Below are 25,631 nucleotides of genomic sequence, written 5' to 3'. Positions count from 1 at the left end.
GAGGTGTTCTTAACAAGATGATGTTACAGTTGGCTGATGTAAGCGTAGTAAGTGAGCACACAATGTCATCCTAAACGTAATTCAATAGAAGGTCTGACACGTCAATAGACACACTCTGTACTGCTGACACTTACACGCTGAGTGTGCTTAGCTGCTCGTCTGCCTTTGTGGTGTTTGTCCATTTTTAAAGAATCAGAGTTTGCATTTGGCTGATCTCAGGGCTGTTTAAGAGACACATTATTGTCACATGTCAATCTGTATTGTACTCCAGAGTTAAGTCTACGATTCTTACAATAAGTTCAGCTCAGTAATGTCAATATACTATTCCTGTGTAGATTTTCTGTTTTAATGATATAACTCATCAGGCTCTTCATTAGTGATTAGACATCATGTTATTTAGTGGAGCAGTAAGGACATTTTGAATGTCAAACCCCCTGAGTGATAATCCCACCTAATGTATGATTATGACAAAGACTCTGAGCTTTCATATTTGGTAAAACCCTAACAAGTCCAGCAGGAGTGTAAAGAACTTACTAGAAGTGCAAGTCTGACCATCTAAGCCAAATTTCAAATCCCCCATCACTACTACACAACCTCAATGTACAGTAAGTTCAGATAAAGACACTTAACTTCAGTCCACCATTTGGTGTTTCTTCAAATAAAGGACTAGTGTCACATCGGCTCTGCAGGTCTCAGTAAGTGACACAAATGTGGCGAGTCCTCGCTAGAATATTAAAAGAGCTCGGCTCACAGGTGAACACACGTTTAGAAACCAACATCTTAAACAACAATGAAGTCTATGAAGTGGCCTGATATTTATCAGTTTAATATGAATCAGGTCACTAATATCGACATCTAATTTTTGATCTGTTTATGTTTTCTGTTGTTTGGCTATCACTTGATTTGGATTGATTTACATAAATCAGTTCTTCAGATGTCCCTGAAAGCAGACATGTAATTGTAGGACAGACTGGCACTGCTTGGTCAGAAGTCTTTTTCTTAAGCTGCCACCGCCTGCCCCTCTTTTATTGACTCGTAACTTCAGCTCAGATGTCAGTTCACTTCACCAGGACTCTCCTTGACAGTTTTGGGTGTCATCTGATCAGTCTGATCAACCACAGCAAATGACACCCAGTGATGTCTCAGTATGTCACTCTTTATCACTTTGTGACTGAAGAAGGAGCCAAAACTCAACTTGATGGACAACACTTAGCAGGAATTAGCAGTAAAAGGTTGGATTTCTGTTCATCCAAGACACCTACAGCAGCAAGTCCACTCCGTCCTTTATAACCCTTTGTAAGCACTAGAACTCTGATCTCTGCCCCTGGATTATCTTCTGCCCTGTAGTAAGACCCTTATTGTGGCCATCACAAAGGCTAAATGATCTCTTCTGCTCCAAAGGGTAACATAGTGCCAGATGGTAAGAGCTGAAGACCCCTGTAATGGAGTTGTACATTGGGGTTCCATTCAGTCCTGACTTGATAATGAAAAGCAAGGTGCACAAGTAAGAGAGACCACCTATAAAATCTGTAGAATTGCTGAAGGAGGACATCAACCAGCAGTTGTACATTTTTTTTGCCACTAAAAGATAACCAGTAAGTGTGAATTCTCAAAGACTTTAAACTCCAGAACAACTCACCGTCACAACGAGGAAAGTACAATAGAGAGAAAAGAATCAGTTAGAAGAAATACAAAGCAAACTAAATGTTCTTAAATGTGTGACAGAGGAAGCTCTCCATGGACACAACAATCTGGACAAAGCGTCACCTCCACCTGAGTGACCATAAACCAAGTCAGGAGTTTACCTGCTCAGAGTCTGAGAACTTCTGGCTGTGACTCGGTAGTTAAGATAAAGCCAGGGGGTGAATTCTGGGAGTTGACATCCCCATAACTGTGTGAAGGAGAAGGCTTAGCTGTTGTGAGGGTCTCTTCATAAATTCAGTAAGAAAACTAAAGTGGACTTGAATCAGTTCAGAGCAGCGTCTCACACACACAGAGGAGCTGTAAGGAGTGCAGACAACCTGTGAGGAAAACCAAACTGCCATCACAGTGCTGACTCTAGAAACTTAATAAGTAACTTAGAACTGAAGGAGAACTGAGACGAGAACATTTAAAAGCTGGTTCTGAATGAATGATGTTTACTGGGATATTTCTGGGATAAAAATTATGAGAAATAAAATCACAAGTTATGTGTCTTTCCTATAAGTGCAAGAGAAATAACCAACTAAGGTAACAGAGACTCATGTTTGGTGTTGTCTGTTGATGTCGGCTGTCTGTATACACTTGAATACGCAAATATTCAGTTGTCCTTATATTAGAAATACATTTTATTTTTCCACTGTGACTCTTCCCTGGTAGAGTTTGCATGTTCTCATTGTGTTTATGGAAGATAAAGAATTTATGTATTAGCAGTATTTGAGTAAATGGACATAAAAGTAATTAACAGCTTCTGAAGCATTAGATTAAGCATAAATTAGAATGACAAGCTAATAATATGATATGTCAAGCAAATGATTAAATAAAGACATAAGTTATATTGCATTTTCTAGTTAAAGCCGGATTGAAAATTACCAATATTGGGAAAGGAAGGATAAAACAGGAAGAGAAAAACATGTAGAAACTACCCCAGGAGATAAAAAGAAAGGAGAATAAGAACACCTGTAGAGTGATACTAATAACAAAATGTAGAAGAAATGGTCAGGATAGGTAAGTGAGAAACCATCTGGAATAGTGAGTCAGCAGAAAACAGCAAAGGCATTGTGACAACGAGGTCAAGAAGATGTAATGTATGAAAAATAAAATTAGTATATTCATGTACTAGTATACATAAAAATAGAAAATATATAAGCATTAACCTTAGTGCAGAAATTAATACAAGTCAGGCATGCCAAGCAAGTTATTAAACAGAACCACATGCCATATTTCTTCTTAATTAAAACTTAGCTTTAAGCTAAAAGTATAAACTAGCATGCATGCCAAGGAAGGGAAGTGAAAAGAGTGCACAAATATGGAAGAAGGAACTCTGCAGAGCCAAGGCCAATAAAATTGAACAAAACAGAAAGTAAAATTGGACAACAGACAGTGAAAATACCGGAGGCAAGCTACTGGGGAAGTCAGAAGATCATAATGGTTCTCATGAAAACTCGAGGTATCGGCTGGGCAGGTGCAGAGGGGAGTCAGAGAAAAACAGCAAATGAGCTAATCTGAGCGAGGTCGGAATGATAAGAAATGATTACAACAACAAGAACATTTATTTATATAGCACATTTTCATACAAAAAATATAACTCAAAGTGTTTTACATAATGAAGTCAACATTAATTAAAATAGAATAAGAGTAAGGTCCGATGGCCAGGGAGGACAGAAAAAACAAAAGAAAAAAAACTCAAGAAAGCTGGAGAAAAAAGTAAAATCTGCAGGATTCCAAACCATGAGACCACCCAGTCCCCTCTGGGCAAATATAAGTTTTAAGGACTATATAAGTTTTGAGTTCTGAACTGTTCAGGTCTAAGCTCAGTTTGGCTGTATTGGGTTGAGTCCATGTTATTATTATTGTTATTTTATTTCAATAAAACCATAGACTCTATTTGCCTATCCTGAGTCTCCTAATAGCCTTCATTTCAGGTAAAAAGACTTGTGGTGACAATTTTTTGCCACAACATGTTCATGTGGGTTTCCTCCTACAATCGAAAGACATGCAGAGAGGCCTGTTCCTTGTGCTGCTCCAGTGTTGCTCACACAGTCCTTGAGTCTGCCTGACAGATAGTCCATCATCAGGACACCAAAGGCTCACCCACCTGCACATTTCTGAGCTGACCCCTTAACAGGGATGGCTGGGTGGTCCTGAAGGCTCTGGTGAAACCAAAACACATAAACATAATAAACATCTCTCAATTATAAGAGACAAGACGTGATCTTTCTGAAGAGATTTTTTGGAAGTCCAGAGAGATAGATTCAAGATCCGCAAGATGGAAACTTTGGCCATTTCGAAAGTCAACAAAAATGAAAGTAAAGATCGCATTCACACAGACAAACGGAAATTATTATTCGGTGAAATAACAGAAGAGCGAAAAGAGATTGAATATATTGTTCAGATTGAAACTTTAAGTCAGAGACTTGTAGATCGTCTAATTCGTGTTGCCATCAGGGAAAAGTAGTGTTTCTTCCCAATGAAGAGGCCTGTCCGCGAGAATTAAAAGATTTGTGGTTTGGTGAAAGTGAAATCCACGTACGCGGTCACACTTGGGTCACAGAGTGGCACAGATACACAGGAGATTTTAGAGACAAACGTTATTCAGACACATCAAACAAACACAAGTCAATCGAGCTCTGTGTGTAGTCGGAGGGGACAGTTCCGTCTCACAATTAGAAGAATAGAAAATCTTCCTGTTCATAGGGGCGCGCCTCGGGAGCGGGACCACCACAGGAGCTGAGGATGTCTGGGGGAGAAGAGAGACAAGGCAGTGAGACAAAAAGACAGGTGCTGTACAATGTTTTAAATGTTTGAAGAACCACACGAAACAAACCTGGGGGTGGTCGAGCGAAATGAACAGGAGGCGTCGCTCACTAGTTTTATTAAAAATAAAAATCCGTCACCTAAACAAAACACCTGAGGTAAGTAATATATAAAAAATATCATTGCTGAGTTTTAGATTTCCTTTTAGTTGCTTTCTTCTTGAATTCAACAGAATCGTTTGTGTATTTCAGTATTTTATTTGACTTCAGAAAATGACAACGGCAGACAATATCCTCACATGTCTGACTCAGGATATGAAATGGCCTTGTGGATCCTCTAATTACTGACATGACGTTTTTAAGTCCTCCTGGCCTTTCACCAGTTTCTTTATTTTAAACTCCAGTTTGTTTTTATTGTTTTTGGTTTTGTGTGAATTTCACATTTCCCAGTTTTCAATGTGATGTCTTCTAAACGTTAAGAGCTAACTCACACACCAGTGTGCCTTCAAACTGTCTTCTGAATTTGACGCACTCTTCAAACCCAAACTCAATCTTACGTCAATTAAATTAAACCTTTCTTTTAATCTTTATTGTCATTCCTGTTTGTTAAATCAAATCTAAATTGTGTCATGAAATGTCAAACAAATGTGTTTGTAAAATATCAGGAGTCAGAAAGAGAAGAAGAAATCACAAAGTTAATGTGAATTCTGATATGACCGTGCATGTCCTTTTGTGTGTCCAAACAGAAACAGCTGGGGGCGACACTGAGTGACATCAAGAGGAGACTTGAGGAGAGAGAGAAGACACTGAAGGAGATGAGGAGGGCGATGGAGGAGATGAAGGTGAGTGGAATAGGAAGACAACACTTCATATCAAAGAGGGGAGAAATAAATGAGAACTTGAGGAACAGAAGAGCTTCACTGGTGATGATGAGTAGGGACACGAGAAGGGAGAGTTAGACAAGACGTGTTGTGGTGTCCTTCATGGCCTTTCACTGTTGACAGAATCCCAGGTGTTACTCAGTAGAGACTCAGACAGCCTCACCTTAAAGTCCTCTGATAATCCATCAGCTACTTAAAGGGGACTTAACTCTACTGACAGAAACTCACACTGAAGGTCACGCTGATGTTCTGAATTAGATTAGCATGCACAACGTCCATTAATGGTCTAAGTTGTTTTTATTTTTAAAATATCATTGCATACAATCAAGTTAAACTTATACAACAAATGTCTTTCAAAGTCAAACTAAAAAATAATAAAAAAAAATCATAAAGTTAAAACAGAAATCTAAAAACACAAAAAAATTGAAAACTACCAAACAGGATTCACGCTGCAGCCAAGAAAAAGAGACAAGAGCCGAGAACTGGGCCAAAATTCCTGATAATTTAAATAGATAGAAAAAAAAATTAATAAAAAGGCAGAATTTCCTTTTCCCCTGCTATGGTTGCTTATTTTAAAGTTTTATTAATTAGACCTTGCCATATTTTATAAAGGTTTTGAACAGATTTTCTAATTGAGAATTTGTTTTTTGTAAATGTCAAACATCAGTGACCCAGTGACTTATCACAGGTGGGCTGAGGGTCTTTAAGTTCAGCAGAACAAGACTATAAGCTCACAATATGCTAAAGGCATTTACAGTCAATGTATCTTCCTCCACTTTAGGTACCTCTGTTAGCCCACCAACCACAACTGTTAGTGAGTTAGGAGTGATTGTGACCCCAAGGCTGTCTGATAAAACATTCAAACATTTTGGCCACTAAATGATGTTACTTTGTTGTCCACTCAAAACATGTGGCCCAGTGAGACTGGATATCGATTCCCACACTTGCAGGTTCGACTCTTCCCAATTGTAAATGAGATAAATGTGATCGATGAAAGAGTCAAGTCAGATGGTTGAATATTTCACACATATGGAGCTGGAGTGTATTCTATGCATGACTGACTTCCACTCCTTTTCTGAGATATTCTTTAAAAGGTCCTTCTCTCACCATATCCTAGGACCCTTAAAGGGGAGATTCTTTTAAAATGTTTTTATATGTTGCTGAGATGCTGTCTGACTCCTCAGGACTGAACAGGATTTCTTCTGGAAAGGAAATGGTTGGAAGGTGTTGGAAATTGAGTAGGTTATTTAAGTAGATTTTTGTTATTTGTAGCTTCTGTATACTTTGCTAACAATAGTGGAGCTAACTTAGTTGAAAACATCTTTATAAAATTCCACTAGTTGCCATCAGGGCCTGTTATTTTCCCCCTTTGGACTGAGTCTACCGCATCCAGTTACTCTGAGAGTGTCAGACGTTTGTCCAATTCCTCTTAACAAATAGTGTCCAGCTGCTGTCTTTGTTTTACATCAAAGAACTCCTCAGAGTGTGTCTCGTATTCTTTAGACTGAGTAGAATATGAAGACTTATAGTACTTGCTAAATGCGTGAGTTATATTTTTTAGGCTCCATTACTTTTTCTGCAGTTCCGTTGGTAATTTCTGTTATTGTGTTGCAAACTTCCTGCTTGTTGATTGCTGAGTTAAGATCTTGTTAGCCCTCTCCCCTTGTTCACCGTAACGATGTTGTGATTTAAAAATTAGTTGTTCAGGTTCTTTTGTTATCAAGAGATAAATTCTGATTTGAGAGCCTGTCTTTTTGTGTAAAATACCTCATTTAGAGAGATGGGATATTCTTGATTTATTCTGGAGGTCGTAATGGCCTTCTCTTGTTCCTTCTGGTATCTCTCAGTTTTATTAGACTCCACAGCTTAAAGATCTCCACTGTTTGACTGAGTTACATAACGTATTCTTCCAAATGTTTTACTTCAGCTTTAATATTTTTTCACAAAGGACAGTAAGGTTGTCCAGTGGTGGCATCTGCTGAATCTCAGATCCACTTCCCTCCATTCACATTCCTTGTGGAGTTTACCCCTTCTTCCAGTATCTCACTGGGTTTCTTCCAGTTATTCCACATATTCCACCACATACCCACATTTCAGTTTTGTTAATTGGCAGAAATGCCAAATTGGCTTCCAATGTGATCACTAGTGTAGCTCTGACCCTGTAATGAGCTGGCAGACTGTCTATGGTAGCACACTCTCCAATGCCAATTTCTGCCAGGATTCATTTATGTGAATGTTCCCATCCAGCAGAGACAGAACTCTTCAAACACATTTCTGTGCCCAGACAGACCAAACTTATCCAATCTAATTTATTTAACACAGACTCACATTAATAAAAACAATAATTCATTACATTTATATAGCGCTTTTTTATCAGTAAACAGACGAACAGCATCGAGTGTAGTACAGTACTAAACACAGCCGATCCAGACCAGTTGGGTGTGTCTATAGTTCAAAGAAAGTAGTCAGGGCACAATGTGTCACTCAATACAGTGTAGTCCAATCCAGACAAAGAGGAGACATCTGAAGAAGTACAAGTGAAGGAGAGCTAACCTCACAGACTGACCTTCACTTTGATTTATGGTTCTACGCTCGTCTGTTTTTGTTGTTTCCTCCTGGAATTCCTATTTATTACTGATGCAAGAAATCCCCTATCTACATCCAAGCTGACCGTGACATTTTTCAGCCAGGATTCCTTCCACTAGATGTTGTTCAAAGTCCTGTTTCATATTTTTTTTGTTTATTTATTAATGTTAATGTTGATTTGGTTGAGTATCTGCTTTATTCTTTGTATTTAATTTTGGGTATAAGCTGCCTTTGTTATGATCCATGTGGTTTGTGTGTCTATCTATCTATCTATCTATCTATCTATCTATCTATCTATCTATCTATCTATCTATCTATCTATCTATCTATCTATCTATCTATCTATCTATCTATCTATCTATCTATCTATCTATCTATCTATCTATCTATCTATCTATCTATCTATCTATCTAATTTCCTCAGTCTTATGTGGCATATGCTGAACTTCTCATCACTTTGTCACTACTGCAACTCAGCTTTTTACCAAAGTCTTTAAATTGTTCTACAGAACTGGTGGTCTGATCCATCCACTTGTAATTGTTCACTTAGAACTGGACACATGTTGCAATAACAACAGGATCCTTCCATCCCTACTCCAGCCAGTATCCTATCCACCCAACCAGGGAGGTTTTCCACATGTGCATCAAAAGGTATCTGGTGTAAAGCTTCAACTAAATTCCCAAATAATAAAGCTCATATTATCATTTCTTCCTCAGTTCTAGTGGCTGGTTATGAGTTGACCTTTTAGGGCTTGTCTTCCTCACCTTCTATCGCAGTTATGTGAGTCACTGTCCAGATGTGCAACATTCTAAAAACAGCAGAACACCTCCAGCTTTGGGGTTGATGATCCTGGAAAGCAGGCATCTATTACCTCAGATTTACTTCCCACATAGTAACACACAGTCAGGTGTCATCATATAAGTATGAGTCATTGTTACAATAGCAAATTCATAAGTAATAATGCAATGTTCATAAATGAAGTAGAAATACATCAGACATGGAAATAAAGAAACAACTCTGAGCTTTACAATGGAAAATAGATGGAAGAAGTTAAATATGCAAAGAGTTCATGAAATTAAAGGAAATCTGAAACCCATTGACCAACACCTAGACCCACTTGTTTAATATCTCCATCTCACTGGTCTGACACGGTGATGTCTGACACCTCAAACTAGAATACAACTGATAAACACAAGTCTCTGGTCCAGAAATTGTTTTATTTTAACACAATTACCTTTTAACACACAAATTAACTCCTCTTTACAAATTCTTCTTTTTAATTCCTTCTGTGTGTCGTCCAACTCCACTCCTAACCTCAGGCTGAGCAGGAGAGGCCATTTTTAAAGGCAGACTTTTATACAAACTGTCGGGTCAAGTAAAGTCCTCACAATACAGTAGAGGTGTCCCCAGCAGCTCCTGCCATTGACTCTCAAGATCCTTCACAAGGAAGCCTTTCATGACTGTGTATCTCATAAAGTCTGGCAGTTTCCTTAATAGCAGCATCAGCAGAGTGATGATGTAACTCGACTTAATGGAGGGAACATATAGTATGGGAGTCAGTCTGCAACTGACCTTCCATCTGCAGATAAAGTACCACCAGTCACTCCAGAAAATTCAAACTGTCCTTCACAACATCAAAATAACAACAAATGTGCCTCATGATTGGTTATTCTTATCAGGTGACTCAATTCTAAATCTTTATCCTATTTATTCAGATGTCTGTGGTAAGAGAGGTGGAAGAAAATGAGAAGAGCTTCACTGCTCTGATACAGTGTATTGAGGAAGCCCACAGGAAACTGACTGAGAGGATCAGAGAACAAGAAAAGAGAGAAATGGAGAAGGCTGAAGGAGTCATGGAGCGACTGGAGAAGGAGATTGAGGAGCTGAAGAGGAGAGAAGCTGAGGTGAAGGAGCTTTCAGAGACCAAGGACCATCTCCACTTCTTGCAGGTAAGAGCGAGACTTCACAGGGAGTCTAATCAGACTGGGGTTTGTGGGACCTGAAAACATTTAGAGAGAAATTTAAAACATCTGAGGAGTTTGTACAACATGACAAAAACATCCCATTCAGCTCAACACAGATCGTCTTTTCATATTTCCTCAACATTTCCAATATTCTTTTTACAAATATCTCAAAGTTGGTAACTTCAGCTACATGACAAATCGATGAATCTACAGCTGTCTCTGTGAAAAAGTGATTTTTTTATGAAGTGTTAAAGATGACATCTAATGAAGGATGGTGCCAACTCTTCAGCCAGGCCACCTTCTGATGTCTCCATTCTTAAACTGATGAGATTCAAATCCTTCAACATTTCCTCACAGCTCAGACCCCACAGTCCAGTCTCGTCTCTCGCCTCCCATCTTTCTCATTTGTTTTTCTTTCACACTCCACAAAATAGTCCTGATGTCAACTGTGTTTCACAGACATTATGGAGATTCAGTTCTAGATTTACACTCCAAACATGGTGGTCGCTAAATAACTCAGCATTCCGTAGTTTTCTCTTTTTGTATAGTTGATGATGATGATGATGATGATGATGATGATGATGATGATGATGATGATGTTGATGAAGAATCAAAGGCTCCTAGGATTTCCTCACGTCACACTTCTCAGCTGCAGACCTTCAATTCTATAATGATATTGAAGAGCTTTCTACCAATATGTGTTATTCTTTATATTTAATTTCATTTAATTTAATTAAGTTTGTCTTAGAACCTTATAAAGCCGAACGCCTTTTTTTGTGTGCCAAGTCAATTCTGGACCCACCTGTCCCTCAGTCCCTTTTTCTTGAGTCTCCTTTCATGGAGTCCTGTGTGAAAAGCTCATTGATAGTTAAGGTTGATAATCTCTGATGCTCCACTACACTCCACCAAATATTCTCTCCTAAATAACCAACAAGTAAACGACAGGCGTTCTCACCATCTAAACCCATGCTGACTGCCCACCACACTGATTCAAAATTCAGAAGAGCCCCCTCTTATCAGCATTACTTACTTTTTAATGTCTCCTTTCTGAAATCTCGTCCCCTCTTCTCTCCTGATTCAGACTTTCTCCTCTCGTTGTGTCCTTCCTGCTGATGGAAACTCGCTAAGCTTCACTGTCACCTCTGATTTCTCATCTGAGGACCTGAGAAAGGAGCTGTCAGGTCTGACAAAGAGTCTGAAGAAGATCAGCCAGGGGGACATCATGACAAGGACTCCATCAGGTACAGCGTCTTTCACTTAATTTTGGGATTCTTTTTATTTCCTTTGCTTTGCTCACCTTAAGATTAATGAATAGAAATGTGTTTTAAATGGCTAAGCCAGCTCAGAGCACAAATGAATTGTTTATTTGAGAACAGAGAAGACGTTAATGGAATCAAATTGAGCTCAGCGTCAGTGCTTTATAACATCAGAACATCTCAATCTGCTCCTTCTGTCTTCGCTGTCCATTACATTCTGCTGGATGGAGTCCACGTTAAAAGTTCACGTTCATCCATTTTCAGCTGTGCTCCCCCTGGGCTCTCGTGTTTTATGTGCCTGCTGTTGTTTGCTCAGAAGTCGTGTCTCCCACCGACATTTAAAAGGAGTTTACACACCAAAAGCATTTATTTGATATATTTTGGTGGAGAAGATAAGCAAATTGGAGGACTGCGTCAGATCTCTGACTACTTCAGGACCACCTGAACATTTCAGTGAGCGCAGCCTCAGAGTAAAACACACTTTATAAATTATGAATTATGTACGTTTACACCACAGCGATTTGTTTAAACACCAACTAAGGTCAAGCAGCCAAGAGCACAGAGTCCATCACAGCCGTCCACCACATTAGACATTTACTGTATGTATGTATTGTGAAAATAAGCTGAGAGAGTGGGCACAAAGAGTTGGGGTACCACCCTGAAATACCGCGTTTAATGATGAAGATGAAATAAAAAGCACAAAGACGGAGCACAATGATGATGTCTGCTGCAATCAAAGGCAGTCAAGTTAAAGTCACTTGTGAGTCGGATCTCCTTCTTCCTCAGTCACAGATCTGTAATGAACACCCACTTCTCGTGAAATTTTATAGTGGTGTCACTGAAGAGGCGGAGCTAAATTAGTGGGCTGTGGAAGTGACGTCACTCGTCTTGTTGCCTGTGAACTCATTGAAGTGATGGCAATAGCAGGAGCAGCAACCTCTCGACTCAGGGTGGGATTTCTTAACTAGATAGACCTCTGAAGATATGAAGAACTGTACCTGCTTGTCAATATGTATAAAATACAGAATATTTATGACATTGTATATCAGCACGAACACCAAGACATGCAGTACAAGGGACCTTCTGTAGACCTTCAAGATCAAATTTTGGTGAGGCAAAGATTAGAGCCAAAGGATAAAGCCATTTGTAAATCTTTGAGTGTTACCAGGAGCACAGCGGCCTCAAGAATTGGTGAATGGAAAATGTTAGGAAACACCAGGACACTTTCTATAGATGGCCAGTCTGAGTAACTGGGAAGGAATGGCCTTGGCCAGGGGTGACCAAGAACCTACTGGTCACTGCAACAGAACTTCAGAAGTCCTCTGCTGAGATAAGAGAAACTGTATGACAGAACGGCCATCTCAGCAGCACTCCACAAATCAAGCATTTATGGTAGAGCGGCCAGGGAGAAGATACTCTCGAGTAAAAGACAAATGACAGCCTGAGAGCATCAAGGGAAAGAAACAAAGATCTAATGAGGCAAACATTGAACTCTATAGACAGAAGACCAAGCGGGATGTCTGGAGAGGACCAGGCACTGCTCACTACCCGCCTAATGCCATCTCCATAGTGAAGATGGTGGTGACAGCATCAGGCTATGGGGACAGAGTGACAGGTCAGAACTGAGGGGAGAAGAAGTGCAGTCAAATACAGAGAGGAACTTAAAGAAAACCTGTGACCTCAGACTGGGTGAAGGATCAACAACCTGAAAACTACAGCCAATACAACACTGGAGTGGCTTTGTGACAAGTCTGAGTGTCCTTGAGTGACCAGAATGAGACCCCACAGAACAGGAGACACCTGAAGATGGCAATTCACAGACGCTTACCTTGAAATCTGACTGAGTTTGAGAGGATCTGCCAGGAAGAATGGGATCAACTGGCCAAGTCCAGGAGTGTAAAGCTTGATGTGACAATTAGTCATGAAGACCACCAAAGGGGCTTCCACAAAGACCTGAATTAAGTGCCTGAATACTTCTAGGAAGGAGAGGTTTCAGTTTTGATTTGTAATAAATGTGCAGACCTTCCTGAAGACCTGCGCTCACTTTGTCATTGTGGGTTACTGACTGTAGACTGATGAGCACAAAAGGCACTGTACAAAAATTCCCTGCTTTATGCTGAACCTCGGCAAGACACGCCCCACAAGACTACTGCGCATGCACAGCGTTTTGTTCCTGAATTGTAACGCTCACAGTCTCTTCCTGCTTGTTTGCGTTTTTTCAAGTTACAGTTTGCTGTTACCTTTTGTAAATGTGTGTTGTGCGTTACTGACAAAGTAAGTCTTTTCCTTTTTTTGCAGCGTTCACTATAACTTAACATCTTAGTTAAAGTTAAAACTTATGTTGACGGTCAGTGCAAGTATAGAAAAGCGTTATTATGGTATGTTTGCTGTTTGCGAATGAATATATTGTTAAGTCTGTTGACCTTAGGGGAGAGATGCGCTGTAATTTATTTCGCTCCAGGACGTTAAAATGTGTTGATTCTTGCAGTATTAAATGTAAAGGTTTTTTTTTGGTAAACGAATGCCGTCTTTTATGGAGGAATATTTCTGACAAAATATTTTTTTCTGTCTCCCCTGGCCACTGAAACTTACTCTTATTCGATGTTAATTAATGTTGATTTATTTTGTTTTCTTATTGTGTCTTTTATTTTTCTATTCTTTATTATGTAAAGCACTTTGAGCTACTGTTTGTTTGAAAATGTGCTATATAAATAAATGTTGTTGTTGTTGTTATTGCGGTTTAAAAGTACGACAGATTGCAGATCTATATGGTGTATCGGAGAAGACGATCACAAGGCGAATGAGCCAGTTTGATATACGGTAAGCTGCACCGGCTCTATTAGTTTAGGTACTTTGACATGGAATACCCAAAGTAGCGCCAACTAATATTTTGAACTGAGTATCTGACTCTTGTTTTACGAGTATAAAGTCAGGTGCAGATTCGCTACTTTTTCAAACAACTTTACAACTCTGATCAGTGGTAAACATTGTAACAACATTTCAATTTCTTCCGATAAATCTTCAATTCTCTCTCTGAAATAACGTAATATCTTCGGCAGAATCCATTTCATCGGCAGTAGTAAACATTTTTCTAATTAATTCTTGTGCTATCGATTCACCAGTCAATAACTAGAGGGGGTGTTAGAGCCCACCCTCTCAACTTTGACGAGTGAAAGTGACAGTTTTATTTCAAGCCGTATTTCATGATGGTTTGGAGGAATGTTACGGACAAATGAAATAAATAACCAACAAAAAACTTATTTCGTGACACATTTATTTATTTATGCTCACATTTCACAGTACAGTACTTTTATTTATTTGCACATTTATTTATTTATTTAATTAATTTTGTCCGACATATTCCTCCATAGTCTTGAGCGTTACGCTGTTCCTTTTATTCTGGTTAATAGTGCCACCTACTGGTTTGATTAAACAATACGTAAAGATGAGTGATGTTTAACATTGCTCTTCCTATATACTGTGTAACTTTGACATTTACAGTTTTTTTCTGATTGCTTAAGCACATTTTTTGTAACTATTGGCTATTTTTGCAAAACTCTACACACAAATACGAAAACCTTTCACCCAATTATCAAAACATTGTAGTTCTCTTGCAAAAGCGAACACAGCTAGATTAACTCTTCACACCTTCATAAAAATGGTGTTTTCGTATCAAACAGTACACACAAGCCATCATCTACTAAGCACAGAATGTGGCAACTGCACACTGATGGTATGAATACAAAACACATCTGGCTTTTGCTTTCTCTGTGTACAGATGTCAATTTGAGGTCATACTTTTGTCATAGTGTCATGTAAACATACAAGGATCCAAACTTCAAGTACTGGTGTTTATTCACACTCATCAAAACCAAGACAAAGTGAGAATACAAAATAGTAATTTCACAAAAAAAAAAAGGAAAAGAAAAGACAATCAGCCTACATCATGTCGTCTTTCTGGGTCCGGCCACAAAATTTCGTCCACATTGCATGCGATATCCTCCAGTCCAAGGCACCAGGGAAAATATCTCCTAGAATGCCGTATCCATGCCTGACATGATGCCTGGTCAATATCTCCACATGCCTCCTCCATTGCCTGTAAAAGGGCTACCTGTTGATGAGGATGACGGTCGTACACTTTCCAGCGCCAGGCAGAGAAGAAGTCCTCGATGGGATTTAAGAATGGAGAGTATGGAGAGAGGTTGAGTGCCATGAAGGATGGGTGGTCTGTAAACCAGTTGCGGACCAAAGCAGCCCTATGGAAACTAACATTGTCCCACATGATGACATATCGGGTATGCTCTCGTCTCTGAACAGTGAGCATGTCATGTAAGGTGTCCAGGAATGCAATAATGTGTGCAGTGTTGTATGGGCCTATGGTTGCATGATGGTGAACAACACCATTTTGGCTTATAGCTGCACACATTGTTATGTTACTGTAGCTGCGTTTTCCCAAAATTACCAAAGTTCTGCTGCTTCAACTCAAAAAAAAAAGGGATTCAACAAAAGCCTGACGCGTAGAAATGATTCCACAGACAAAATATCTTGGTTTTTGAAAGTTTAGTTAAGTTTTGAATGTAAAACAGTTCACACAAAAAGAAAAAATTAAAATAACAAAAAAGAAAAAGTTAATGTTAAGAAAAGTTCAATTCTAAGCTTACAGTTTTTTACGATTGCTTAGGCACGATTTTAAAACAAGGCTCATTTTGTCAAACCCCTACACACAATTCACACATCTACACACACAAGTAGCAGAATATCCTAGATATTTTGCAAAATGAAACACTTAATTCAAAACTGTACAATAATTTACCAAAAGCCCATTTTAGTACCCTATGGCGCACACATGGTTCATACAGTCGGATTCTGTTTGAACCAATTACACACTGCTGTGCTCCATCTGAAACACTTGTAACATTTCTACCTTTCTAATGATACAGTCCTGGTTTGATTTTTTTTCTCTTTTTTGAGATATTGATAAAGAACATGAATATATTGACCAAACACAACACACAAGACAAGTACTACACCTTGATGAACATATTTATTTCTTTTCATGTACTCAAGTCAGTCAATACTGAACATTTGAACGAAACATTCCTACGTAACAAAACATTTTCCAGTTTCCATATGGTATTACTAAACATACCATTGTACTGTAAGCTTACAATAATACTGTAACAAATTACATATCCAGTTCAGTACAGAATAAAAATAAAAACCTAAACATCTCTCCGCCTAGCTGGATCTGGCCACAGGGCCTCGTCAACATCACAGGCTATATTTTCATTTGCAAGGCAATGTGGAAAGAATCTTTTGGAGTGATGAATCCACCCTTGTATGGATGCTGCTTCAATTTGATCACATGCTTCCTCCATAGCTTGAATGAGGGCCATCTGGACATAGGGCCGGAGATCATAAACCTGAAAAGAATTCTTCGATGGGGTTTAGGAAGGGGGAGTATGGTGGGAGGTAGTGAACTGTAAATTATGGGTGTTGATGAAACCAGTTTTGGACCTAGGAGGAATGATGGAAAGCCACATTGTCCCAGACGACAATGTATTGCATCTGGTCCCTTTGGTTTGCTGCTGTGATAATATTGTGTAATCGGTCTAAAAATGTAAGAATGAGGTCAGTGTTGTAAGGACCCAAGTTGGCATGGCGGTGGAGGACCCCATTCTGTGTAATTGCAGCACAAAGGGAAATGTTACCCCCACGTTGCCCTGGTACATTGACAATAGCCCTCTGGCCAAGGATGTTTCTTCCCATTCTTCTCACTGTTGTCAGGTTAAATCCAGCTTCATCAATGTATATAAACTCATGCGGACTTCTTCCGCATCCATTCACCAAACTCTCTGAAATACAGCAAAATATCACATTGCGTTATCAATATACTGTAGGTCTGCTTTACAGTAAAATTACATTACTGTAAAAGGTTATGTGTGCAGTACACAATACTACAGTCAGTGAACAAAACATACCGCCACATATTTGTGCCGCAGGACTTTCACCCTGTCTGAATTTCTTTCAAATGGCACTTCATACAATTGTTTCATCACAACTTGATGTTTTTTAAGGATACGGCCTATTGTTGACAGAGAGACCTGTAGGACATTATTGAAAATTTGGTGATCATTGACAATATGGGCATGAATTTCTTGAAGTCTGATTGCATTATTGGCCAAAATGAGGTTTATGATCTCTCTTTCTTGCTCCTGTGTGAATATAGGGCGCCTCCCTCCTTGGTGTTCTCAACGTTCAATCCTATGTTGGGCAAACAAAATACATGTAGCTTACTGTAAAATGAAACATGAATACATACCAAAACGGTTGATATAGTACATGCAGTAAGCTATGGATTTTCTGTTGACAGAAGTTTCTCACCTGTGCTCTTGACGAAATGTCTGAACTATTGATGCCACTGTGTTCCTGCTTAGGTTAGGCTGTACTCTCAGTCCAGCCTTCCTCAGTGTTAGTCCGTGGTTTATTACATGGTCCACAATTGTAGCAATTTCGTTACACAGATTTGGTTGTCTTCTTCTTTGTGCATGTCCTACCAGTCCTCTAGGTCTTCCTCTCCCTCTTCCTCTTCCCCTACCTTGGCCTCTTCCTCCACCTTGTTCTCTCCAGATTCCCCCTCTCATCCGTACTCTTCCTCTTCTTCCGACACCGTCCATTTTTGTCAGGTGAACTTGCCTGTTGCCTTTTTATAGTGCTTAAACACCTGACTGGTGTGTCTACAATTAAGCAAACAAGTGTTTGCACACCTGATGACTGTGTTGAACCAATTGGTTGGTCGGTGCGGTAATTTGACAGTCAGTGCTTTGGTATTGCAAGGAAGTGACTTCATGATAGATTTTTGTGTGTAATGTATGTTAAGTGTGTTTAGTGTTTTGCAAATCACTGTGTGTTATGTTTTGCAAAAAGTGTGAAGCTGAAAATGTGCTTACAGTTGTGCAAATCTAGGCCGGTGTTTTGCTCCTTGAGTATGAGGATTTGTTAATTGTGAGAAAGTTTTAATTTTAGTGTCTAAGCAATTGAAAAAAACTGTAATCTTGTTACATCTCAAATCGTTACTTCTCACTTTACATTTCTGAACCATTTCAAAACGGTCAGAAAACTGTATGCTTATCCCATTTCTAAGCTCAAATGGGTCTTTCAAGTCCTTCTTTACTGGGACTTGTTCCAAACAAACTGAGCTTATTATCACACTGTTATTCAGTTATAGTAAGAAGGTTCTATCTCTTGTTAACTTATAGGGGGAAAAGACTATACCATAAGCTATGACTATGAAAGACATTAATATTCTATTCAAATTAAGCAAACATCAAAGTGAGTTTAACTCAAAAACTTTAACTTTCTAAGATTGGCTCTTACAGTTACCACCACGTTGTCCTGGGACATTGATGATGGCACGGTGTCCAATAATGTTCCTGCCACGTCTCCTGGTTTTACTGAGGTTAAAACCGGCCTCATCTACAAAAAGTAGCTCTTGTCCCATGGCATCTGCTTCTAGTTCCTTCACTCTCTGGACAAGACAAAACAAATGCAACACATCAGGCCCATGCACAGCACTACAGTATGTACTTCCAAATTCAGAACCAATGACACTATAGCTTACCTGCACATAGTCATATCGCAGTTTCTTTACACGTTCTGTGTTTCTCTCGAAAGGAACTCTGTAAATTTGCTTCATTCTTATTCTGTGGTGCGCAAGTACACGACTTAGTGCAGAAATGCTTGCACTGTGTATATTTTGAAAGATGGTGTCATTATCAATTATGCGCTGCTGTATTTCACGCAGTCTTATTGCATTATTGGCAATCACCATGTTCAGTATATGGGTCTCTTGCTCTGGAGTGAACATTCTGTCTCTGCCCCCAACATCTGGACGTCTAGCAATTCTGTAAAGTAACAATTTCAGTATTTTTGCATGTATGGTACTGTTGTGTTTCTCATTAGAGTATGGCAGTGCTACAAAGTACTTACCGATTCTCATTTCGAAATGTACTAATGATGCTTGCCACAGTGTAGCGGCTCATTTTAGTCTGAACCCGTTGGCCAGCTTCCCTCAGGGTCATCCCATGGTTGATGACATGGTCCACTATTGTAGCTCTGATGTCATCAGTTATTCTATTTCTTACTCTTCTTACCGTTCCTCTTTCCCCTCCTCGTCCTCTTCTTGCTCCTCCTCGTCCTCTTCCTCTAACTTCCTCTAACCCTCTCGCTTCTTCACCTCCACGTCCTCTTCCTCCAACTTCTTCACCTCCACGTCCTCTTCCTCCAACTTCTTCACCCCCACGTCCTCTCCCTCGGCCTCCTCTGATTCTCACTCTTCTCACTCTTACTGCTCCTTCCATTGTACTCCACATAGACAGCTTACCTGTGGCATGTTTATAGTGCTTAGGCTGATTGCAAAGTGAACTAATTATCTAAAACAGTTTTCACATGTGAAAGTGTGCCAGACAGTTGGCAAAATAGTGTTAATGAAGCCATACATGTGTATAATTTTGCTAGGAGTGTGTTGGAAATTTGGTAATTGAGTGTAAGCAGTGAGTTGTGTTTAAAGTTCTGCAAAAAGAGCGTTGTACAGTGAATTGTGCCTACAGTTTTGCAAAGTGTTTGTTACAAAATTGCAAACTGAATGCAAAGCAGTGTTTGTGCTTTTAGTTTTGCAAACTCAGTGAGTGGTTTTGCTATAAGTATTAATAGTTTTAGAAATTGTGCTATAAGAATCACAGTTAGGGTTTAAGCCATCAGAAAAAACTGTAATTAGTTATGTTCATATATGTATTTCATTTGTATTTGTGCTCTTATTGTATTCATTTATTTTTGTTTAGATACCACACATACACTTACGTACACAAATCTATCAAAGTCCTTGAAGCGAGCTGGTGAAGGGTGTTATCTACTCTCTGGTGTAGCTGCGGTTCTTTCTAATCGAAGAATTAGGCCAGCAAGTGTACAATCAGCACAGTGACGTACAACTGTCTCTCACAGGCACATTAATCCATTTAAAATTAAATCAACAACACGGTAAAGTGTGCAGAAAGTGAGGGGGTCTCAATACTCTCTGACTCCCTGTATATTTATTATTAATATGAATATTCAAATCTAATTTTGGCCTAATTTGCCAGCCCTTGTATATTTTATATATGTTTTATTTGAACTCCTCTGCATTTGTAATTCATGTTTAAGAACTAAACTAAGATCCCACAATGCCATCTTCTCAGTTTCCATTCTTCTTCTCTTTTCTTTTTATTTTCAGCTCATGAAGCTCCAGTTTTCGCCCTCCAGCCTCCTGAACCTCAGAGCAGAGACGACTTTTTAAAATGTGAGTTTGTGCTTTGACTGAATGGATCATCACAATAAAAATAAGTGAAGTTTTAATAGAGCAGGACAGGCTTAGGATATGAAAGTCTGAGTGTTGTGTGACTGAGGGGCTGAGAGTGACGGGGGTCCTGTGACTGGTGCATTATGGGATAGAGAGACTCGGGCAGTGAATCACCAAAGCTGTCTGTTGAACCCGAGGTGAAGACTACAAGACCACCTCCACAGAGCTTCATGTTCCAGTGAGCACAGCTGCTAATATTCTCAAGATCTTTGAGGGTCCACAAGACTGAAGCCCACCACCCTGATGAGACCACCAGAGTAAAGCTGACCTCAGATTGAACAGAAGGAGAGTGTAAATGGAGGAGAAAATGCAGTGTGATGTTGTGGTGAAGACTTTGGAGTTCAAACCCTGAGGTGGTGGGTTCAAATCCCACTACTGACACCACTGTGTGACCTCAGCAAGTCACTTCACCTGCCTGGGCTCTGATTGGACAAAGAAAAGAAAAGGAAACAATGGAATCTCAGATGATGGGAGTCACCTTGGATAAGAATGACAGTCAAATAATAATAAGAGATGACAGGAAACACACTAAAGAAAGAAAGTGAGAGAAAATGAGAGATGGGAAAGGCACTATATAATAGATAGATAGATAGATAGATAGATAGATAGATAGATAGATAGATAGATAGATAGTTTTTCACATCACTGTATATCTATCTATCTATCTATTTGCCCCCTTCCTGATTTCTTATTCTTTTGCATGTTTGTCACACAAAATGTTTCTGATCATCAAACACAGTTAACCATTAGTCAAATATAACACAAGTAAACACAAAATGCAGTTTTAAATGATGGTTTTATTATTTAGGGAGAAAAAATAATCCAAACCTACATGGCCCTGTGTGAAAAAGTAATTGCCCCCTTGTTCAAAACTAACCTAACTGTGGTGTATCACACCTGAGTTCAATTTCCTGATTACTGCCACACCTGTTTCAATCAAGAAATCACTTAAATAGGAGCTGCCTGAAACAGAGAAGTAGACCAAAAGCACCTCAAAAGCTAGACATCATGCCAAGATCCAAAGAACTTCAGGAACAAATGAGAACAGAAGTAATTGAGATCTATCAGTCTGGTAAAGGTTATAAAGCCATTTCTAAAGCTTTGGGACTCCAGCGAACCACAGTGAGAGCCATTATCCACAAATGGCAAAAACATGGAACAGTGGTGAACCTTCCCAGGAGTGGCCGGCTGTCCAAAATTACCCCAAGAGCGCAGAGACGACTCATCCGAGAGGTCACAAAAGACCCCAGGACAACATCTAAAGAACTGCAGGCCTCACTTGCCTCAATTAAGGTCAGTGTTCACGACTCCACCATAAGAAAGAGACTGGGCAAAACGGCCTGCATGGCAGATTTCCAAGACGCAAACCACTGTTAAGCAAAAAGAACATTAGGGCTCGTCTCAATTTTGCTAAGAAACATCTCAATAATTGCCAAGACTTTGGGAAAATACCTTGTGGACTGATGAGACAAAAGTTGAACTTTTTGGAAGGCAAATGTCCCGTTACATCTGGCGTAAAAAGAACACAGCATTTCAGAAAAAGATCATCATACCAACAGTAAAATATGGTGGTGGTAGTGTGATGGTCTGGGGTTGTTTTGCTGCTTCAGGACCTGGAAGGCTTGCTGTGATAGATGGAACCATGAATTCTACTGTCTACCAAAAAATCCTGAAGGAGAATGTCCGGCCATCTGTTCGTCAACTCAAGCTGAAGCAATCTTGGGTGCTGCAACAGGACAATGACCCAAAACACAGCAGCAAATCCACCTCTGAATGGCTGAAGAAAAACAAAATGAAGACTTTGGAGTGGCCTAGTCAAAGTCCTGACCTGAATCCAATTGAGATGCTATGGCATGACCTTAAAAAGGCGGTTCATGCTAGAAAACCTCAAATAAAGCTGAATTACAACAATTCTGCAAAGATGAGTGGGCCAAAATTCCTCCAGAGCGCTGTAAAAGACTCATTGCAAGTTATCGCAAACGCTTGATTGCAGTTATTGCTGCTAAGGGTGGCCCAACCAGTTATTAGGTTCAGGGGGCAATTACATTTTCACACAGGGCCATGTAGGTTTGGATTTTTTTTCTCCCTAAATAATAAAAACCATCATTTAAAAACTTCATTTTGTGTTTACTTCTGTTATATTTGACTAATGGTTAAATGTGTTTGATGATCAGAAACATTTTGTGTGACAAACACAAAAAGAATAAGAAATCAGGAAGGGGCAAATAGTTTTTCACACCACTGTAGATAGCTAGATAGATAGATAGATAGATAGATAGATAGATAGATAGTAAATACTGATTGCAGCTTTTATTGAAATAATTTATGTGGTTGTGATGTGTCACTGTTGATTGATTTTAAATTAAAGAGGTGGACTGTGACAATAAAACATGTCATTTAATAAAGCCAGCGGTCAGTGTGGACAGTCCATCAGAACTCTGACCTCAATGGTGACCTTATGTTGTTTATCATAATTTCTGACGACTGAGATGACTTTCAAATGACTGACTTGCCTGCCTTTCACTTTGTTGTCAGTTGTTGTCTTTTTATGATTTTATTTTTAATTCCCACAGATTCTGTCCAATCAGATGAGCTCTTTACTATTAGTGTCTCATCAACGCATCTCCTGATTGGTTCTTGTTAATTGTCTGTGTTGTGCTCCGCCCCCAGTTTCGTTGCACACTCCCAGATTTCCTCACTCGTTTTCTTTTCTTTTAGACTTCTGCCCCCTCACACTGGACATCAACACGGCAAACAGAAAACTCCGTCTGTCTGAAGGGAACAAGAAGGTGACACGTGAGGAGACAGTAACTAAATATCCTGATCATCCTGACAGATTTGACAGTTATGCCCAAGTTTTGTGCAGAGAGGCTCTGACTGGGACTCGCTGTTACTGGGAGGTGGAGTGCAGTGGAGACTTTGTGAGGATTGGAGTCGCATGTAAAGGACTGGGCAGGAAAGGAGAGGGTGTGGAGTGCCTTCTTGGATATAACGACAAGTCCTGGTGTTTGCAGTGTTCTCATTCCCAGTACTCTGTGTTTCACAATAACCAGCGGTCTGTTATCAGTGCCCCCTACAGCCCCAGAATAGGTGTGTATCTGGACTGGCCTGCTGGCTCTCTGTCATTTTATAGCGTCTCACACACAATGACCCTCCTGCACAGGTTCAACACCTCCTTCACTGAACCCCTCTATCCAGGGTATTGGCCTGGTTATGACTGCAGTGTAACAATCAGCCATCTGACACCATGTGACCACTGACCAGTACCCTCTACCGGTCACTTGATGTCCCCACACACTCAGGTGTCTTTGTGTTTGCAGTTTGGGGTCAAAATTAATTTTCCACTATAGCTGGGGTGGCAGCACCTCTGTGGGTGAATTTGTGGATGAGAATGCGGGGTGAGTGCGGCTGTCAGGGTCTCCATTATTATTGGGTCTGAGTAGCCAATCAGGTGTGTGTGTCAAAGTGAGGGGCGGTGACACCTCAGACCAAGAAATACCAGTCTGACCAGCAGAGGTCACTGTTGATTCACATCCACATGTCCTACAGGCTGACACCCCAACTGCTTTGTCCTCTGAGTGTCACTGAATGTCACCTGTCAGTCAGTCTATATAGCGCCTTTCAGTAGTGCTGCTCCAGCACGACCACATGCCTGTTTCAGTATCCAGAGCCTCATTCCAGTGACTATTTAGGAGCACAGAGTGACAGAAGTGACAGGAGTGCTGGCCTCTGAACAGACATTGTCTGCCCATCTATTAGTTACTCCGGTGGTCTGTCACCTCTGAATGAATTCACTGTGAATGTCTAAAGACGAGGACTCACCGCTCAGTCATATGTCGGCCATACTGATGGAGTTTCGTGTTTTACTGAGTCACTTGGTGTCACATTAGACATTAAACTGCACCTCCTCCTTGTTGTTCCCAATGTCACCCAACCTCAAGGAGACGAGTCAGCTGACTGACTTCACCTTCACTGTTGGTTTTCAAAGTGACAATCAGATGTGACACTTGGGGACACTTTTATCTTTCCACTGACACACACATTCCCAGGATTCGTTTACAATTCCCTCAGGACCCCTCAAGGAGTTTTGTGTTACCTGACATCAGTGTGTGTGAAGAAGCCAATGAAGGCCCAGGCTGACAGCCCCCCCACTGTGTATTACAGGCCTCACCAGCAGATGGCGACTATGACTTCTAAATCTGTCATCTTCATGGAGCCTGACGGGTTAAAAGGAAGAGGAGAAGGTGAATAAAGAGTGAGGGGTGAGGATGATAGAGAAGAGATTCAGGGTGATAAAGGGTGAGATGAGTGACCTGAGACAGAGTGAGTCAGACGAGTGTGTCACTTGTGTGTTTGTCAGTTTTGTTCTCTCTCTGATTTTCTCCTCTTTGACTTGTCACACGCTGATCGCCGTCCTGTGATCACAGATTGTATTCCTCGTTGATCAAATCTGTATCTCGATGTGTGACTGACGTCTGATTCTTTAAGCACTCGCTCATCAGACAGGTTGTCACCCGATGAGCTCTTCACTGCTGACCTAAGCCCTGCTGCCCTCTTCTCTCTCCTGTCACCTCGGCCATTGCTTCAGTCCCCGCTGTGTGACCTCATAAAGCCACTGGTCTGTCTGGTCACTCAGGTCCTCGTCACAGCTGCACACTGGCAGTCGTTCAAACTCTACAGGCTGACAGCCATGTTGTCCTGTCGTCTGATGTTTGTGTTGGTTGAGGTTGTCTCCTGCTGACCTCGGGGGCTTTTAGAGCTCAGGATTAATGAAATGGAAATGTCAGTCAGCAGGGTGGGCAGGTGGGCACATTCAGGGCAAAATGTCACTTAAAAGTCGATGAGCACACTGGACACATCGCCAGTCACTGATAATCGACTCCACGTCAGCTCCTGTGGCCCTCATCATGTGCTGTCAACTCAGACGCTGGTCATGTGACTTGCACCTTAGTGACATTCCTGGGACTTTCAGGGCTGTGACATCAGCTGATTCTTCTGTAGCCAAACTGCTCCCTCTTGTGGCCTCTCTGCATATTAAACACACAAGAAGTTACGATGTGAAGTGTTTGGTGAGATCTAAAAAATATTCTGAATAT

The 25,631-nt window shown here is 40.2% G+C and overlaps 1 protein-coding gene and 1 long non-coding RNA gene across 2 annotated transcripts; both read left to right on the top strand.

The window, feature by feature from the left end:
- The first annotated feature begins 5,262 nt into the window (after positions 1 to 5,262).
- On the top strand, positions 5,263 to 9,754 carry LOC120521748. The gene is made up of 2 exons (XR_005632188.1): positions 5,263 to 5,296; positions 9,637 to 9,754. It is a non-coding gene; the product is annotated as an uncharacterized LOC120521748 (long non-coding RNA).
- A 5,434-nt stretch (positions 9,755 to 15,188) lies between these two features.
- Positions 15,189 to 25,379, top strand: LOC120521750 (stonustoxin subunit beta-like). Its single transcript, XM_039743140.1, has 2 exons — positions 15,189 to 15,330; positions 23,254 to 25,379. The coding sequence occupies exons 1-2, from the start codon at positions 15,189 to 15,191 to the stop codon at positions 23,793 to 23,795; spliced, it is 684 nt and encodes a 227-aa protein (XP_039599074.1). The 3' UTR covers positions 23,796 to 25,379.
- The last annotated feature ends 252 nt before the right edge of the window (positions 25,380 to 25,631 follow it).

Source organism: Polypterus senegalus, unplaced genomic scaffold (genome assembly GCF_016835505.1).
Source record: "Polypterus senegalus isolate Bchr_013 unplaced genomic scaffold, ASM1683550v1 scaffold_1555, whole genome shotgun sequence".
Lineage (NCBI taxonomy): Eukaryota > Metazoa > Chordata > Cladistia > Polypteriformes > Polypteridae > Polypterus > Polypterus senegalus.
Note: the sequence above shows the minus strand (reverse complement) of the source record. Positions and strands in the feature narration are given on the sequence as shown.